A 19,914-nucleotide genomic window follows, 5' to 3' on the forward strand; every position below is an offset into this window, starting at 1 on the left:
ACAAAAAAAAATGACCATATTGGGGACAAAAGATCACTCATACCCTGACAATAACCAAGATCGAAGTGACACTTTCGTAAGATGAATTTGATAGTTTCGTAATTTCTTCAGGACACATGGAAAACTTGGTTGTAATACCCAGTGAAGTTGATACGTGGAAAGAGAAAAGACGGAGACCTTTCAGTTACTAACACAAATTATTGAATACTCAAAGTAGAGGTGGCAAACGGGCCGGGCCGGCCCATTTTAAGCGGGCCTAGTCGTGCTTCGTGTAGTGTTTGGGCCGGCCCATTTATTATCGTGCCGGGCTCGTGCCGGCCCATTTACTTAAACATTAAGCCCGGCCCGGCCCATGGCCCGAGCCCATATCATGCCGGGCCGTGCTCGTGCCTGGTCAATAACGGGCCGTGCTCGTGCCTACCCACTATAAAACACAATTTTAAAATCTTAATTTGAACAAATAAAAATTAATTTTATTTAACTATTTAGAAAATTAAAATAAATTAAGTTCTACAACGTTTTTCTTAATCTTAGCTTTTTAAGATTAGATTTCTAATAATTTTTTATATTCCACTATAAGAAAGAAAGGAAAAAAAAACTTAAAATATATTGTTTTTAGTATATTATTGTGAGATTAATCTTTATTAAACTTTCCTTCATTCTATAGTTGTATTATTATGAGATTAGTCTTTATTAATAAACATATTTAATATTAAGAAAAAATACTTATGTCAAAACAAAGATATAATGTTTTGTTTCATTATTTTGACAATATAAAAGAAAGCATTGGTGGAATTGTCATGAGATTTTAAATAAAAATGTCTCATATTCAAATCTCATCATTGTAGTTTTTTAATATTTTTAAAAACAAAATGAAATTTTGTGTTTGTAACGGGCCGGCCCACAATATGTCGTGCTCGGGCTGTACCGGGCCCATTACGGGCTCGGGCCTGGTCTGGCCAATGGGCCAATATTCTTAGGCCCAGCCCGACCCATTATTCTAACGTGCTCGGGCCGTGCCGGGCCACTCACGGGCTTGGGCCGTGCCGGGCCGCTTTTAAACGTGCCAGGCCCGTGCCGTGCTCGTGCTTAGTGGCCCGTTTGCCACCTCTAACTCAAAGTAAAGATCAAATAGGAAGTGCTTTGGGAATCATGAACATTTATTTTTTTTCCAATTCATCATGAATATGAGACACTTCTATAATTTATTAGCTTCTTAATCGATGTGTGATTTTAATTACAATCAAATGGGGAGGCTAAGAGCAAGTTCACCCGTTGAGGTTGGCTGGTCAAGACTATTCACTGCTTTTTGCCTTTCATTTCCACATTTTTTCTTGACCAGTCAGATACTGTTCACAAAAAGTCACTCTGGATCACTTTCTGGGTCAATTTCTTGACCTGCTAACTGACATTTGGTGACTTTTTGTGAACAGTGTCTGACTGGTCAAGAAAAATGGTGGAAATGAGAGGCAAAAAACAGTGAATAGTCTTGACTAACTAACTTCAACGGGTAGACTTGCTCTAAAAGTTTTCACTTTTTTGTTTTTTTTTTTTATATATCAAAGAAGGTAGGCTAACGTTTCCATGGTCTTATTAAGTACATAGATGAAGAGAAAAGAAAAGACTAAGAAGAACAAGAAATCTCAAGCTAAAAAGATCGATCAAGAGCAATTGCATGGCTTTGAGAAATGGATTAAGCACTACAGCAGCAACCAAACCATACTGCTAGTCGGAGAAGGAGACTTCTCGTTTGCTCTTTGCTTAGCTAGACAATTTGGCTCTGGTAGGAACATGATTGCAACTTCTCCCGACTCCAAAGGTATTAGCTCAACAAACTGACTTTGTGTTAGCGCTATTGTAGTTTCTTTATTATCTTGTGCATACATTTCTTTTTGAAATGTTTGGTACTGAACCAAATGCATGAGAAAAATATAAATGGACCGAACAGTTAATTTATTCCCCAAACTCTTCAAATAAGAGATTTCCAGCTGATTGAAAATTGTATTTGTGTAGCACTCATATTTTTAGAGAAGGGAACGCAACAGCGGACAAGATGGCAAATTTAGGTGTTTCAAGTGACTCGTTTACTTGGTATGCTAGTCCTCCTGTTGAGCTTCACAGGTACTTGCAAGTTGATTTTTTGGGACTCCCAAATTATTGTTTTTCATTTTGATAAATGGTTGCTTATTTAATGCTTGCAAGTGGCATGATGAAGGAAGTTATTATGGTTGCCGAGATGATCCTGTTGGTTTGTTATTATTGCTCACGCCTTGTCAGAGGCTTATATTTCTAGGAAGTTGTGCGCAAGGTTACCTACATGATCAACTGCATGAAGCTGCAAGGGAAAATTTGGCATATTTTGGGTGCTAGCCTTTTAATTTCATGGCTGTTTCTTTCTTTTAGAATTGTACATGAGGGGGAAGTTCCTCTTCTCTCCTCTTTTGTTGTCTTTTTCTTCTTTATTTGGACTTTGTATTTTTTCTCTTTATTATTAATAATTTGAATAGGGGGACGGGCGGTAGGTTCCCAGAGTGGGGCAGACCCTTCACCTTCGGGTTTGAGGATGGGACAAGTTCCCTACATCGTCTGCCTCCGAGGAGCTATAATCGTCTAATCCCTTATTCTTTAAAAAATAAAAAAAAAATAAAAAAAAGGGGAGTTGATCAAATATTCAAAACCTATGAACAATTTGAGGAAGTTAGAGAGCAGAGGATGCCAATTTTGGATGGGGTGGATGTCAACACCATGCTCCATCACCCTGAACTTAATAACAAACAGTTTGATCGAATAATTTATAACTTTCCTCATGCTGGCCGGTTACGTGAAAGGCCGCCGTCGTTCATCAGAAAAGAATAAGTCCCAAATTTTGTAAGTTTAATCGTATAGAGTAATGCATACATGTTGAAATTAAATCCTGGATCAGCTGCTTTTGTTTTTGAGAAAAAGTCATAGACAGTTCAAAAACTTTCAGTCAATCGACACTTTACATACATCCATAAGATATCCTTGTGTCCATAAGTGCGCTGTTAGTGTGCATTTTTAGTGTTTACATTTGTTGTTTCTGTTGAAGGATATCGACATAATGTGTGCCTCTACAAACTAGGGTTTAGAGTTGTAATAGGAAAGTACCCTAGGTATACTAATTGTATTCCGATTCTGTTACCTTTTGTGTACTCTGTAAACTCCCTATATAAAGGGCTCCTATTATCAATAATAAACACAATTCTATTCTCCTACAACACGTTATCAGCACGAGTTCTAACCCTAGCTTCAAGAAAAAAAAACTTTTCTCTCTGCCGCCAACCCAAAAACAAAAAAAGGAGAGACCGACTAACAGCAGCGCCCCCGTGCCCACGTCGACGCCTTCCAGCCATCCCAGCAGCCCCAGCAACTTGCCGCGCACTACTGCTGCCCCGCAACACCTGCTGCCAGCAGCCCCGCGCCTTGCCAAACCCAGCAGCCCGACCTACAGCCATCCCAGCAGCCGCGCAGACCTGCAGCCATCCCAGCAACCGTGCCGACCTGCAGCCGAGCAGCCCAGAAGCCCCGCTGCCGAAGCTGCCTGCCTACGCCCCTGCAAAGCCCGCCCGCCTGCTTGTCTTGCGATAGAAAGAAAGAAAAACTAGAAAAACCCAGAAGAAGAGAGAAGAAAACGTGGAAGAAGAAGAAAGAGAATAAGAAAAGCAAAAGTGGGCCCAGAAGAAAGAAGAGACAGAAAAAGAAAAAAAAATAAAAGAAAAGAAAGAAGAAAGAGAAGAAGAAAGAGAAGAAAACGTGGAAGAAGAAGAAAGAGAATAAGAAAAGGAAAAGTGGGCCCAGAAGAAAGAAAAGAAAGAAAAGAAAAAAAAAGAGAAGAAAGAAGAAGACCCGGCCGGCCAGAAAAAGAAAAAAAGAAAGAAAGAAGAAAACAAGGGAAAGAGGAAAGCCCAAAGAACAACAGCCCAGAAAAAAAAAACACGCCTGCTCCAACACGCGCGTGTCCTCAACTAAAGAACAATCACGTAAGTTTTTATAATTAAGGTTGCTGCTTTCTTGTATTTAAATTCCTTTTATTTTCTGCAAATATTGGAATATATGTTGCCAAATGATTTTGATATTTAACAAAGCGGAATTGTGGGGATTCACGCTTAACGAACTAAGAATGTTCATAATTATACGAACTAAGAGTGTTCGTGTGAACTAAGAGCGTTCACAATGCTTGGACTAAGAGCGTCCGTAAGCATCAAATTGTGACCATATCAAAACATCATTGTTGGTCTAATCCAAAAGAGATTCTTGGAAATTGATTTCTTGGTAGCATAGCTCGGAAATCCTATTATTTTTAGTTTTCGTGGAAGTTTAGCTCCGAAACTAATATATCTTCTCTTCTTATTTTCAGGATGTCGAATGAACCTAGACTCGACTTTCCCATGCTTGACTCAACAGGCTCGGATTACCACAGTTGGGTAACCGATGTTGAGAATCATCTCACTTCCAAGGGAATATTACCCATAATCCAGGCACCTAACCCGAATATTGAGTTCAACCGAACATCTACAAAGCATGCTCAAGCAGTTATCTTGATGCGACGCCATATGGACAAGGCACTCAGATTGGAGTATATGTCGATCAAGAATGCAAGAGAGCTATGGGTAGCGCTAGAAGAGCGCTTTGGCAATGTCCAAGATTCCCTCCTCCCTGACTTGAAGGTTCAATGGAACAATCTGCGCTTTGCTGACTTCAAGTCTGTTGCTGAATATAATTCAGAAGCTCTTCGCATACAGTCCATGTTGAGGTTTTGTGGACAACCTGTCACAGAGCAAGAGCTAATTGAGAAAACTCTCTCCACCTTCCCTGTTTCAGCCATTGTGGTATCAAAGCAATACCGTACTGAAGTCAATGCTGGACGGATCACGAGGTTTCATCAGCTTATCAATATTATATCTGTAGCTGAGAAACATGATAACATACTCGTGAGGAATTATAATTCAAGGCCCATTGGAACTAAGAGCATTCATGAGGCGAATTATAATGCACCCAAAGGAGGGCGCAAGGAGCGGTACCCTAAGAATGGGGGACATGAGGGACGTTTGGGCCCATATAACCGCCCTAACCAGGAAGGAAACCGCAAGTTTGGTGTGGATACACGTGGTGGTAATGCCACACGTGGGAGAGGGGGTCGTGGTATCCCTAGCCGTAATGGTGGCTCAATGGGTCGTGGTGGTGGCACCAACCCTCCTAGGGAACGCCCGCAACGTGCACAACGTGCACCTCAATTAAAGGGAGGCAACCGCAATGATGAGTGTCATCGATGTGGATCAATTGAGCATTGGTTCAAGCAATGCAAGGCAAGTGAGGAACTAGCTGCAAGCAACAGGGCATATAGAGACATGAGAGAGCAAGAAGTGTACCTTGCAGAAGAAGAAGAAGATGGTGGAGATGTCAATCTCACGATAGAGGACTTCAAAGCTGAAGATGAAGTGCACATGGATGCAACAGACTTTGATTAGATTAGTCCTTTTTATTTTTCCAAGAACTTTTGTAATGGCAATTTGCCTTAGTCAATAAATGACAATTGTATTAACTCTTTCTTATGTGGCAGACCTAATTAAATGTGATGTCTAGGAAAGTCATTGAGATTCTTGGTACTTAAGAGAGCCTCGCTCCACCAACATCTCTCTCTACTTTCCTGGTCATATTTGATTGGAGTTACCAAACGGATAGAGTGACTACAATGTGTCTTACTTTGATTTTATTTTTGGATTAGACTTTGGAAACCTTGATGTAATCATTGGCTATTAATAAAGTGTCAATTCTTTTACTTAATGTCTTGGACATACCTTAATTCGAACTTTATTATATAAGAGCCAATGGTTTTCATGTGGAAACACATTATGAGAATGGACAGAGTTCCTTTGCATCACTCTAATGACTACGGACATGAACGAGTATTAGAGAAACTTATGTGTCGCTCTAGTGGGTTGTATGCAACCACTATTTGAGTTATTGAATCCAACTATGTCATGAGAGACGACTTATGGGATTTTGACACATATAGGCTTTGACATGATGATCCGTGTATTAAAGACTTTACAAGGACATCCATTTTCAGAACGAAGAAAACTCAGAACCAAGAATTGGTTTGAGGAGTTGCACATGCGCCTCATGGCGCCATGATTGTGCAAAGACAGGCCATACATGGCCGGCGCCGCCTACCCCCTGCGGCAAATACATGGCATTGACGCCATAAACTCCTCTCTCTACTTTTCAAGTCTATTGTGACACTATGGCTTCACCAAAACCTTCATTGGTTGATTATAAAGCCCATGTTTCGTTCTATAAAGCCTGTTATTTAGGATTGAGACCATCCTATGCAAAGGAGATTGAGGAAATAATTTCATTCTCACAAAGACTCTAAGGGAATTCTATGGATTTAATCAACCAACTTGCGGACCATATAGATGTTTTATGGTGTTGGTTGATACGCAAACACGCTGGTCACGTGTTGTGCCATTATCCACTCGTAATGCTGCACATACTACACTCCTAGCACATAACATATGGCTACGGGCTCACTACCCAGATCATCCCACTAAGTCAATTTGACTTGATAATGCTAGAGAGTTTACATCGACAGTTTTCGATGACTATTGCATATCATTGGGTATTGATATCAAGTATCATATTCCCATGTACACACCCAATTGGTCTCGCGGAAAAGCCACCATTAAACGACTACAATGGTAGCCCGGACATTGGTAATGCGCACCAATATTTCCGCTTGGGTTATGCAATAACGCATGCAGCTATGCTAATTCGTCTACGACTCATAGCAGCCACTCAACTTTTATTTGAGTTACAGCTAGTGACTGGGTTCGAGTTTAATATCTCGTATTTATGCATATTTAAGTGTGCGGTTCATGTGCCAATTGCGTCGCCACAGCGCATCAACATGAGTCATTGCAACGAATGCATATATATATTTGTTGGACATGAGTCTCCAACTATAAGTCAGCTATGTAGAACCCTTGACAGGCGATCTCTATTTCGCTGGATTTGCGAATTGTCACTTTGATGAGACAGTCTTCCCGTCGTTAGGGGGAGATTAGAACGTCAATGTTCAACAGAAACGACAGGAATTGTCGTGGTCTGTCCCCACTATGTCTCATCTTGATCCCCTAAAAGTGACGAGATCATATATACCTGCTGCAAACATGCCTGCAAGGATTGATGTCCCCACAAGAGGACATGGTGCCACCCAGAGAAGATGGGTACTGCACCACTACCATGGATGGTAGAATAGTGACGCCACAAAGGTGGCATAGTGGCGTCATAGGCCATGGGTTCCGCTAGAGAGAGTAGGAGACCCATAGGTTCGATGGATTCTCGCCTTAAGAAGAGAGCGAGTTTGGCACAACTTGATCCATTGATCATTGATACTCAAAATCCGTCTCATGAGAATATTTTGGATTGTGGTTATGTCCAAGAGACATCGTTGGGGGACGCCTCAATGTTAGAACCAATTCCTAAGAATATAGAGATCTCTACGAACTACACTAGTGTACATGAGGACGTGGAATTATTGAGACCAATGACATCGAACCTTACTCCGTTGAAGAATGCCAACGTAGAGAAACTTGGCCTAAATGGAAAGATGCGATCCAGGTTGAATTGGATTCACTAACGAAGATGAAGGATTTCGGGCCTGAGATGCCAACACCTCATAATATAAAACCTATTGACATTAATAGGTCTTCGTTAGATAGCGTGATGAGAAAAAGATATGGTAATCTCACCTTATGGCGCAAGGTTTCTCACAACGCCCTGGAATCGACTACGAGAAGACATATTTCTCTAGTAATGGATGTCATTGCACTCCACTACCTTGTCAGTTTGGTAGTTTCCAAATAACTGAACATGCAGCTTACGAATGTGGTCACTACGTATCTTTATGGGGATCTAGATACGGAATATAATGAAAGTTCTTGTGGACTTTATTTACCCAAGTCAAGTGGCTCTAGACCACGGAGCGTATTTGCAACGAGGTTGAAATGCTCACTAAAATACTACTTGATTGGGAAGGGATATGATGAACTATGCCCACGCGTTTCCATGACAAGTTCCGGATTTGCAATTGTCGCGGTTTATAATTGGAACCCTTGAGAGTTAAGGGAAACCGCTGAACACCTAAAATCTGAGTTTAAGAGGAAGGACCTTGGGAGAACACGGTTTTGTCTAGATTCAGAACTTGTATACCGTGTCAATAGACATTTTTGTTAAAGTCAAAGATGCACCATGGTCGTCCGTAGTCTTGGCCCTAAAAGGGATCCGTTTCGTCCCAGGGATGATGACGAAGACGTGTTAATAGCAGAAGTGCTTACTTATGTACAATAGGCGCATTATTGTACTTAGCACAATACAAGACCGGACACCTCAATTATTATGAACTTGTTGGCTAGATATAGCCCCGCGCCAACGCAACGCCATTAGATTGGTATAAAGACAATCTTTCGATATTTGAGAGGTACAATTGATATGGGCTTGTTCTATCCCTACAGAGAAAAGGGATGACGGAAGTGTGGGATCGGACCCCACAAGGCAAAATGCCAACTTCCGTGCTCCTCCTCCCCTCCATCGAAATGACAACAAGCATTTCTAAGTACTGAAGTGAACCAAATCCGATAAGAGGATAATGTAGCGGACTTATTTAGTAAGTCATTACCAAAATCCACTTTCGAGAAACATGTGAAGAGCATCAGATTGAGAAAGTTATCCGAACTCCCATGATTGTAGCAATCAGGGGGAGATATTGACATCAGGGGGAGGCATGATGTCTACATGTTCGATCTCGAAGAGTGAAGGACGTGTTGTGCTCTTTTTGACCTTCGACCAGGGTTATTTTTGTCCCACAGGGTTTTTGTTACCTGGCAAGGTTTTTAACGAGGCAACAATTAAAGCGTCATCACCAAGTTTGAGCGGCACAAGGGGGAGTGTTGAAGGGTATCGACATAATGTGTGCCTCTACAAACTAGAGTTTAGAGTTGTAATAGGAAAGTACCCTAGGTATACTAATTGTATTCCGATTCTGTTACCTTTTGTGTACTCTGTAAACTCCTTATATAAAGGGCTCCTATTATCAATAATAAACACAATTCTATTCTCCTACAACAGTTTCCTTTTTATTCTCTCAATACGACTTTCTTTATTCGAGTACCATAGCTGGGGCAAAAAACATAAGCATAAGATGATGTTGCTATAGTGTGTGTCTGAATCAAGTCTTTTAGAGTTGGTGTGAACAATTTTCTGTACATATATATAGTATTAGATTTTTCAATAACTTATTTTGGATTTGATATCTGCAGAAGAAATATAAGCTTTTATGTCGTACTTTTTGATGAAACTCTTCATCAAATCTTAATTAATGCCTAAAGTCATTCGACAATTTTCAGGTTGCATCAGAGTTTGGTGAGGGGATACTTCATGAACTCAAGGGAGATGCTGACTAAAAATGGAGAAATTCATGTCACACACAAGACATCATATCCTTTTAGTGAGTGGGAAATAGTGGAGTTAGCAGAGGAGGCTGAGTTATTCTTGGTTAAAGAAGAAGAGTTTTACAAACTGGATTATCCGGGATATGAAAACAAGAGAGGAGATGGGATTTGCGACGAGTCATTCCCTGTTGGGAAGTCGGGCACCTTCATCTTGCCAAGCGGTTGTACCCTAATACGAGGTTCCACCGAGGTACTTTGAGTATCAGTACATGGCCTGCTGATATAATAGATATGGCTTGCACCTATTTAGATAGCTTGGAGATGAAGAAATCCAGCCGCGACCACAAAGCTTAGGGAGTGTGTTCTCCTATTGATACTGGGTCTATGATAGGATCATCTTTTGATATTTTTCCAAGCCTAGCTTACTAAAGGAACGGTGACATAATTGAGGGGAGCAACATGATTATATACTTGAGAACCTTTCGTTACTAATCTCACTTTCATTGTTATCTCAAAAGATTGTTTCCATGTTTGAACTTGGATGTATATACATAAATAGACCAGATAACATTCCAGCAGCATAGTCAAGGCTAGGTCTCGTCCTGCCTCTCTATACTTAATTAAATGTCTCTAAGAAACCAAAACAAAGTATAGGGTCAGAGAAGTCATCCTCAAGAGTTAAAAGCATTCACAACAAATTCGGATAAGACGTACTTCTAAAAGCCTCTCTTCTACTGCTACAGAATCATAAGAAAGCTTGAGAAACCTTCAAATCTATTCACAGAATAATAATACAAGGAAACAATGAAGATGGTTGCAAATCTTGATGTTGAATTGACCCTTAAAAGAGAAGCTACCTCTCTTTTGGGTACAAGAATGTTGTTGATGCTCGGAGATCATCATGGAGGATCTTATCATCAGCAGAGCTGACGGAGGAGGCGAAAGGAAATAATATTCACCTGAAGCATCTAAAAACATATAGACAGAGAGTTGAATCAGAGATATCAATTATTTGTAGAGATATCATCTCAGTGCTTGATAGTCATCTCATCCCTTCGACTTCAGATGGTGAATCAACTGTGCATTATCATAAGATGAAAGGAGACTTTTATAGGTATCTCGCAGAAATCAAGGCCGGTGATGAGAAAGAGGAGGCTATCGAACAGTCGAAGAAAGCATATTACAAGGCCCTCACTGTTGCAGAAGTTAAGTTGCCTCCTACAAATCCCATCCGTAGCACATGGACTCGGTACGGATATATATTATACTAAGCATGTAGGGCCACATTTTAAACTTCATGGCCACATTTATTTAAACTTCATGTAAGGCCCTCACAGCATAGTCAAGGTCTCTGATCAGCAAAGTTGATATATATTATACTAAGCATACTGGAACTCAAAACTCAGTGGCCCCCCAGAAGCTGGTGGCCTGAGTCAGCTGCCTCAGGTAGCTACCCTCAGGGCCGGCTCTGGCTTTGCACTTGTCAATCTTATATTATGAGTTCCTGAATAATCCAGAGACGGCCTGCCGTCTTACAAAGATAGCTTTTAAGGAAGGCACTCCTGAGATTAACACATTGAACAATGAACCATACAAGAATACCCTCATGGCCTTGAAACTTTTAAGGGAAAACTACAGCTTGTGGACTTCCCAACTTCCACATTAATTTAATGACTTATTTCAGGAGTAATCATGCAAATGTAAGTTTTAGAGGAATAGTGGTAGTTTTGAGTCAGATTAGACCCTTCCAGTCTCCTTCCCCCCATTACGACTTCTTCTAGTGATATTTTAATTGATTATTATTTGTGTCTTGGTGTGAATTGCAAACAATTATATTTATATTGCATCTCTGAAGTTGCGTCTACGGTGTGCTTGTTGTGGTGTGTATCTAGCTACCTTCAACAATTTTCTGAGTGATGAACTCTCTTAAGTCTCAAGGGGTTACGTACATAAATGAAACAAAAATAAAAAGCTTCACTTCTTCAGTTCTTCTTAAAGAGCCTTGGTGCGAGCCTGCTATTAATTAACAAGACAATACCATATTTGCCTAAAGAATCAACATTTTTTTTTTTTTTTGTAACTATAAACGTCAATAACAATTACAATTGAAATGTAGAATAACTAGTCCCTAAATCAAACTCATGACACTATAGTTTAAATAGCTTTGTGACCTAATTAACTAGGAAAAAAACTTCACCAAAGCCAAAAGAAGTGGGATCTAATAAGACATTTCTGGTTTTGAAGTCTAGCACATACATGTTTGGCAAGCGTTTTTACCCTAAAGCCAGGTTCCACCCTGGTGCTTTGAGTATTAGTACATGGTTGTAGATATAGGTTGATTTCCCTTCCATTGTTTGCTTGGTGCAGGAAAGAAAATCAAAATCTTGTATTTTAAAATAAAAATAACATCATGGAAATTCAAAAGTACACCAATTTTGGCAATAACACATTTGAAAAGGGATATTGTAATCCAAAATTTTAGTAATAAATGCTGGGAAAGGAGAAAGGAAAATCAATCCCATGGAATCTTTAGGGCACGTTTACTTACTTGGAAGGAAAGGGAATGATTACCGGGTAAAAACATTCCTGCGTTTACTAACACATAAAGCAATCGGATGATTCCGGGTAAAAGAATTCCTGCGTTTACTAACACATGAAGGAATCGGAATGGATGTAGGTCTCACCTCCTTATCAGGAATCGATTCCTGAATACTCAGGAATTCGATTACGAAGGGGGGGGATATGGGTTTAGGAATCATTCCTCCGGAATCAATACCGATTCCTTTCTTCTCTCATTCCACTTGTCTCCGATTCATGATTATTTTCCATTCCAAGTAAGTAAACGTGCCATTAAATGAATGATCTTCCCTCTATTTTCCTCTCTGTCAGGAAAATACTTCCAAAGTTTGTGCCTACCAAACAAATGAAAAGAATGACACACCTTTCTTAATTCCTCAAATCCGTGAACCAAACATGGCCTAAAGTCTCATCATGTTCGCCATAACAAATATTGAAAATGGAGGAGTCAAAACTTTGTCTAAATGGTAAATTTAACACCCATAATAGATTTCTAAATAGTAAATCTTTTTTTTTTTAATTGTGAATGTCCATCTCCATCTCCATATATTTATGTCTGATAACAACAAGTCCCCAAATTTACCATTTATATTGTTTGGTAATAAATAAGAACCTAAATTTTATTTGAATTTTCAAAATGTGTTATTTTCAAAACTTCAATGTAATTAAAATTTTTTAACTTTTAAGACCATAGTTCACCTTTAAAAATCATTTTCCACTCTATATTTCAAAGAAATTTTAAATATATAGGGCAAACGTGTCAAGTGGCTGGCGCTCACCGAATACATTTTTTTTGTTTTTTCAATGTACTCTAAAATTACCCATAATTAATTAAACTAAAATATCCAAAACACCCCATGTATAAACACTAATTTACCCCATTCCATACTGAAATAGTGAAATGTCATCAGCATCCCAAGTTCCCAACCATCATGTATGCACACGACCTCCTTCACAATGAAGTAATTTGACATGACACTCGTGTGTCAGTGCGCTTACTTTTTAAAATGAAACGGTGACACTACATGGGCATGAGTATATGGCAAAGCAGTGCACTAGAGGAGTAGAGAGTAGAGACCAGTAGCGTAAAGCGTTCGATCAGTCTCTGGTCCCGAAAAGAAAAGGTAGGACTTGAATTCTGATGAGTTTCTCTCTTGCCTTCTCATGGAAGTCTTTGGGTTTGAGAAGCGTATCAAGCACTACACCAACTATCAGAGAATACTCTTGGTCGGAGAAGGGGACTTCTCCTTTGCCGTTTCCTTAGCCAGAGCTTTCGGCTCTTCCACCAAGATGATCGCTACTTCTCTCGACACCAGAGGTAAAAAAAATTTCATGCATTATATACTCATTTGCTTCTTAAATTTTTGTTTTGGTGATGACCCAAATGAGATAATTGATATATGGGACTAAAGATAATTGTATTTGTGCTAATTGGTAGGGGAGCTGATCAAATATTCAAAAGCTATGAGCAATTTGAGGGAGTTGGAGAGCAGAGGATGCCAAATTTTGCATGGGGTGGATGTCAACACCATGCTCCATCACCCTGAACTTATTAACAAACAGTTTGATCGAATAATTTATAACTTTCCTCATGCTGGTTACTTAAAAGGCCGCCGTCATTCATCAGAAAAGAATAAGTCCCAAATTTTGTAAGTTCAATCGTATAGAGTAATGCATACATGTTGAAATTAAATCCTGGATCAGCTGCTTTTGTTTTTGAGAAAAAGTCATAGACAGTTCAAAAACTTTCAGTCAATCGACACTTTACATACATCCATATGATATATCCTTGTGTCCATAAGTGCACTGTTAGTGTGCATTTTTAGTGTTTACATTTGTTGTTTCCTTTTTATTCTCTCAATACGACTTTCTTTATTCGAGTACCATTGCTGGGGCAAAAAACATAAGCATAAGATGATGTTGCTATAGTGTTTATGTGTCTGAATCAAGTCTTTTAGAGTTGGTGTGAACAATTTTCTGTACATATATATAGTATTAGATTTTTCAATAACTTATTTTGGATTTGATATCTGCAGAAGAAATATAAGCTTTTATGTCGTACTTTTTGATGAAACTCTTCATCAAACCTTAATTAATGCCTAAAGTCATTCGACAATTTTCAGGTTGCATCAGAGTTTGGTGAGGGGATACTTCATGAACTCACGGGAGATGCTGACTAAAAATGGAGAAATTCATGTCACACACAAGACATCATATCCTTTTAGTGAGTGGGAAATAGTGGAGTTAGCAGAGGAGGCTGAGTTATTCTTGGTTAAAGAAGAAGAGTTTTACAAACTGGATTATCTGGGATATGAAAACAAGAGAGGAGATGGGATTTGCGATGAGTCATTCCCGGTTGGGAAGTCTAGCACCTTCATCTTCGCCAAGCGGTTGTACCCTAATAGGAGGTTCCACCCAGGTACTTTGAGTATCAGTACATGGCCTGCTGATATAATAGATATGGCTTGCACCTATTTAGATAGCTTGGAGATGAAGAAATCCAACCGCGGCCATAAAGCCTAGGGAGTGTGTTCTCCTATTGATACTGGGTCTATGATAGATCATCTTTTGATATTTTTCCAAGCCTAGCTTACTAAAGGAACTGTGACATAATTGAGGGGAGCAACATGATTATATACTTGAGAACCTTTCGTTACTAATCTCACTTTCATTGTTATATCAAAAGATTGTTTCCATGTTTGAACTTGGATGTATATACATAAATAGACCAGATAACATTCCAACAGCATAGTCAAGGTCTCGTCCTGCCTCTCTATACTTAATTAAATGTCTTGGTTTAACCAAAACAAAGTATAGGGTCAGAGAAGTCCTCCTCAAGAGTTAAAAGCATTCACAACAAATTCGGACAAGACGAATTCTAAAAGCCTCTCTTCTTCTGCTACAGAATCATAAGAAAGCTTGAGAAACCTTCAAATCTATTCACAGAATAATAAGACAAGGAAATAATAAAGACGCCATGAATGGCATTAGTTCTCTATGAATCAGAAATCAAGCTTAAAGAAAAGGGATTTTGTCCATTTACCCCATTTCTAGGGATTTTTTTCCCACTTACCCCATTAAGTTTTTTTAATTCTCTCTTACCCAATACACTCTAAGGGAGTCTTCCCTAATACCTTTTTTTTTGTTTTTAATTTTTTTTTAATACCATTTTACCCTCACCCCCTTGTTACTTAGAGAGAGAGAGAGAAAAAATAGAAGAGAGAGAAACCATGGGAGACTTCCCCGGAGCCCGTCACCGGCAGCCGGAATCCGGTCACCGGCCGCCGGAATCCGGTCATCGGTCGCCGGATTCCGGTCACCGGTCGCCGGATTCCGGCCAACTTTCGCCGGAATCCGGTCACCGGCTGTCGCCCACTGGAACTTGCTGAAAATCTCACCGGAAAGTTTTTTTGCCCCCAATAGACATCTATTGCCCCCTAATAGAGGGGTAATAGACGTCTATTGCCCCCAATAGACGTCTATTGCCCCCCAATAGACGACTATCAGCCATGTATTGCCCCCAGTAGACGTCTATTGCCCCCTAATAGACGTTTAGATTACCGAAATAGTAATTAATCTTCCTAAAACTACACAAATAAAACTTTGATTAAAGAAAAAAACGAGGAGATTACATCAATTCAAAACATCTATTGCCCCCCAATAGAGGTCTATTGCCCCCCAATAGACGACTATCAGCCATGTATTGCCCCCCAATAGAACTTTCAGTCACCAGAATAGGAACTAATCTTCTTAGATTTAGATAAATAAAACTTTGATTAAAGAAAAAAATGAGAACATTACATCAATTCAAAAAGTCTATTGCCCCCCAATAGACGCTTTAACAGACTTCTATTGCCCCAATAGAACATTTTTTTCCTTCATTTTTTCTTTCTTTCTAGGAATTCTGCACCATTTTATGAAAAAAAAAAAAAAAAAAAAAACAGATAAATTGATCTGGGCACCCAGAGAAAAGCTCTGGGCACCCATGTCATCTTCTCCATTTTTGTTGCAGTCGAAACTGTGCCAAACCTGCCAAACTGGACTCGAATATAAGGAACCAACCATGAAGATCCGAATTCCAACAAGGCGAAGCCCTGACCGGGTCGGGTCGGCACCGTCGTCTCTAGCATAAGAGTCGCTGGTGATGATTTTGTGGTGGTGGTCCTTCTTGCGGTCCTCGGCTCCATGGCCGGCGTTGAGATTGTCAAAGAGGGAGTCGGTGCAGTTGACGGTGTCGCAGGTGGTGAAGCAGAGGCGGAGGCGCTCGGAGACGATCTCCAAAACTGGATCCAACAAAATCTCCTGGCCTCCACGACGACCCAACCCATTCCGGCGACGTTGCGAGCCTGGTGAGACCGGCGGCAGAATTTGAAAATGACGACGGAGGTGAGAGAAAGCAGATCGGAGAGGGATGAGAGAGAGAGAGAGAGAGAAAGAGAGAGAGACTGCAGATCGCAGAGGGATAGGGAGAGAGGAGAGAAAATTGATGGCATATGGATGTAATTCATTAATTAGATGGAGGGTAAAATTGTTATTTTAGTTCAAATTGGGTTAGTGGGAATTAAAATCTGTTGCTGGGGTAAGTGGGAAAAGTTTGGCTCATTTTGGGGCTTTTGGGCAAGGACCCTAAAGAAAAAAGAACAAGGCTCAGTGTAGTTTTAATATGTAATCCTAACTGATTAACAGAACCATTAGGATTAGAACACGTGTCGCCATCCAACTTGATGAAGTAGGAATGCTGACTTTTCTTCATACTTTGACCCTCAACACATGCAGAATTAAAGAAAAAAGAATAAGGCTCAGTGTAGTTTTAATATGTAATCCTAACTGATTAACAGAACCATTAGGATTAGAACACGTGTCGCCATCCAACTTGTTGAAGTAGGAATGCTGACTTTTCTTCATACTTTGACCCTCAACACATGCAGAATCCATGTGTGAGTGGGATTCAAGGAGGATGAAATCCAATGTTGTTGTCTCTAATTCAAATTCGTATTCCCATACTAAAAGTGAAACAATTCAAGTCATCGAACGAAATTCCCACTCACAACAATGTTTGTATGAGACAGGATTTCTCAAAAAAGCCTCACTTCTTCTGCTACCGAGTCCATGTGCGAGTGGGATTCAAACGTGCCGAAATCCAATATTATCTCTAATTCAGAATCCTATTTCAAACGTGCTAAAAAAGATTCTTAGACCGGATCCGTCTCCTATAATTAGTCAATGGAATACAGTCTGTGGCTCTACGATTACAATACCCTAAACTCTCCGAATTCTTCCTATTTGAGATCCACGATGGGTTTTGCTACAGAACGCGAAAAATTGGTCTACACTGCTAAGCTGGCTCAGGAGGCAGAGCGATACGATGAGATGGTGGATGCAATCAAGATAGTTGCAAATCTTGATGTTGAATTGACCCTTGAAGAGAGAAGCTACCTCTCTTTTGGGTACAAGAATGTTGTTGATGCTCGGAGATCATCATGGAGGATCTTATCATCAACAGAGCAGACGGAGGGGGCGAAAGGAAATAATATTCACATGAAGCATCTAAAGAAATATAGACAGACAGTTGAATCAGAGATATCAATTATTTGTAGAGATATCATCTCAGTGCTTGATAGTCATCTCATCCCTTCGACTTCAGATGGTGAATCAACTGTGCATTATCATAAGATGAAAGGAGACTTTTATAGGTATCTCGCAGAAATCAAGGCCGGTGATGAGAAAGAGGAGGCTATCAAACAGTCGAAGAAAGCATATTTCAAGGCCCTCACTGTTGCAGAAGCTGAGTTGCCTCCTACAAATCCCATCCGTTTGGGTGCGGCTTTGCACTTGTCAATCTTATATCATGAGTTCCTGAATAATCCGGAGACGGCCTGCCGTCTTACAAAGATAGCTTTTGAGGAAGGCACTGCTGAGATTAATACACTAAACAATGAACCATACAAGAATACCCTCATGGCCTTGAAACTTTTAAGGGAAAACTACAGCTTGTGGACTTCCCAACTTCCACATTAATGTGCACTGTTATTTCAGGAGTTCTCATGCAAATGTAAGTTTTAGAGGAATAGTGGTAGTTTTAATTTAGATTAGACCCTTCCAGTCTCCTTCCTCCCTCTACGACTTCTTCTAGGGATATATTTTTAATTGAATATTTTTTGTGTCTTGGTGTGAATTGCAAACAATTATATTTACATTGCATCTCTGAAGTTGCGCCTAGCCGCCTATGGTGTGCTAGCTTGTTGTGGTATCTAGCTACCTTCAACAATTTCCCGAGTGATGAACTCTCTCAAGTCTCAAGTGGTTACATAAATGAAACAAAAATATAAAAAAAGCTTCACTTCTTCACTTCTTCACTTCTTCTTAAAGAGCCGTGCGAGCCTGCTATATTAATTAGCAAGACAATACCATATTTGCCTGAAGAATCAACATTTTTTTATTTTTTTGTAACTATAAACGTCAATAACAATTACAATTGAAATGTAGAATAACTAGTTCCTAAATCAAACTCATGACACTATAGTTTAAATAGCTTTGTGACCTATATTAACTAGGAAAAAAGACCTTCACCAAAGCCAAAAGAAATGGGATCTAATAAGACATTTCTGGTTGTGAAGTAGCACATACATATTTGCCAAGCGTTTGCACCCTAAAGCATGTTGACTTGTGAGTCATGTTGTGTAGAATAAGTTTGCTTGCATATAAAGTAAACTTATAGGAGAAGGATCTTGTAGAAGAAGGATCTTGTAGAAGAAGGATCTTGGAAAACAACTACACTTGGAGAACAAGATGTGTAATATAGTAGTGCAGGGCTTGTATATATACCCCCATTTACACCATTGAATTGATATGAGAAAATTCATCACTCACAAATATCTCTTCCTTTCCATTTCATATTTTGACTTGGTATCAGAGCAAAGGTCTAAGAGGAGTACTTTGTCTCTTTGTTTTTCCTTCATTCTTCTTTCCTCACACTTTGGGGTAAGATTGTTCATTCCTCTAATTCAGAGGTTAGGATTGTTCTCTATCTTTTAGAAGGTAAATTTTATCCTTGTAACGTCGAGCTTACTCGCCCAACACCACTAGGTCCATCCAATTAATGCGATGTCTAGGCCAAGGATCGAATAAGAGAAAGGTAACCAAAAGGTTGAAAAGTGAGCATTGCTCCACCAAAATCTTAACCCTCCTTATCTGGTCGCATTAAAAGGAGTTACCGAAAGGTTGTGTGATAGGCAACACCCAAGGATCAGATTTCTTTTCTCTTTACTTAGGAAGTACTGCTGCTTCTTGACTAGTCGATTAATCCCTCTCGACTTGTCAAACATACCTTCTGTCTCAATTCCGCTGCATAATTAAGTTTTTTCATCATGGCATTCTCTCAATTGTTCTGCAACTACCGCAAGAACTTTGGTCACACCAAATTAACATGTTACAAATTGGTTGGCTACCCACCTAACTACTTTAACAATTCGAAATCTGATGGTAAGATCTCTACATTGGTTGTTCACAGAAATCGAGGTAAGGTTAGTGTTGCTTTACAAAATTCTGACTTTATTGGTGGAGATACTTGGACAAATCCCTTTTTTCCAGTTTGTCACCCCCGCCTGTGTCTAGTGTTATAAATGCTAATGGTGAGTCTTTCCCTGTAATGGGGATAGGTAGAATTCGAGTCACTCCTGCTTTAGAGCTTCATAATGTGTTATATGTTCCAGCTTTATCTCATCATTTAATATCCGTATCACAATTAAATGCTCAGTCTAAGTGCTCGATAACATTCTTCCCTATGTATGCCATTTTTCAAGATCTTCTCACTAGGGAAATAATTGGTCGTGGATATTTGAGGGGGAAACTATTCCATCTTGAT

At 39.7% G+C, this 19,914-nt stretch overlaps 2 protein-coding genes and 1 pseudogene across 2 annotated transcripts; all 3 read left to right on the forward strand.

Moving 5' to 3' along the window:
- Positions 1 to 1,605: 1,605 nt before the first annotated feature.
- Positions 1,606 to 11,139, forward strand: LOC112203334 (annotated as a pseudogene).
- A 1,962-nt stretch (positions 11,140 to 13,101) lies between these two features.
- Positions 13,102 to 14,809, forward strand: LOC112168126 (uncharacterized protein At4g26485). Its single transcript, XM_024305245.2, has 3 exons — positions 13,102 to 13,368; positions 13,489 to 13,699; positions 14,174 to 14,809. The coding sequence occupies exons 1-3, from the start codon at positions 13,215 to 13,217 to the stop codon at positions 14,571 to 14,573; spliced, it is 765 nt and encodes a 254-aa protein (XP_024161013.1). The 5' UTR covers positions 13,102 to 13,214; the 3' UTR covers positions 14,574 to 14,809.
- A 2,506-nt stretch (positions 14,810 to 17,315) lies between these two features.
- On the forward strand, positions 17,316 to 18,250 carry LOC112203335 (14-3-3-like protein B). The gene has a single exon (XM_024344318.2). It carries the CDS (start codon positions 17,346 to 17,348, stop codon positions 18,066 to 18,068), a length of 723 nt encoding a protein of 240 aa, XP_024200086.1. The 5' UTR covers positions 17,316 to 17,345; the 3' UTR covers positions 18,069 to 18,250.
- The last annotated feature ends 1,664 nt before the right edge of the window (positions 18,251 to 19,914 follow it).

This window comes from Rosa chinensis, chromosome 5 (genome assembly GCF_002994745.2).
Source record: "Rosa chinensis cultivar Old Blush chromosome 5, RchiOBHm-V2, whole genome shotgun sequence".
NCBI classification, from domain to species: Eukaryota; Viridiplantae; Streptophyta; class Magnoliopsida; order Rosales; family Rosaceae; genus Rosa; species Rosa chinensis.

Coding starts and splice junctions, on each gene's coding strand:
- LOC112168126 (XM_024305245.2), top strand. CDS start 13,215: ATGGAAGTCTTTGGGTTTGAGAAGCGTATCAAGCACTACACCAACTAT. Junction 13,369..13,488: donor TACTTCTCTCGACACCAGAG/GTAAAAAAAATT, acceptor GCTAATTGGTAG/GGGAGCTGATCAAATATTCA. Junction 13,700..14,173: donor AAGAATAAGTCCCAAATTTT/GTAAGTTCAATC, acceptor GACAATTTTCAG/GTTGCATCAGAGTTTGGTGA.
- LOC112203335 (XM_024344318.2), top strand. CDS start 17,346: ATGGGTTTTGCTACAGAACGCGAAAAATTGGTCTACACTGCTAAGCTG.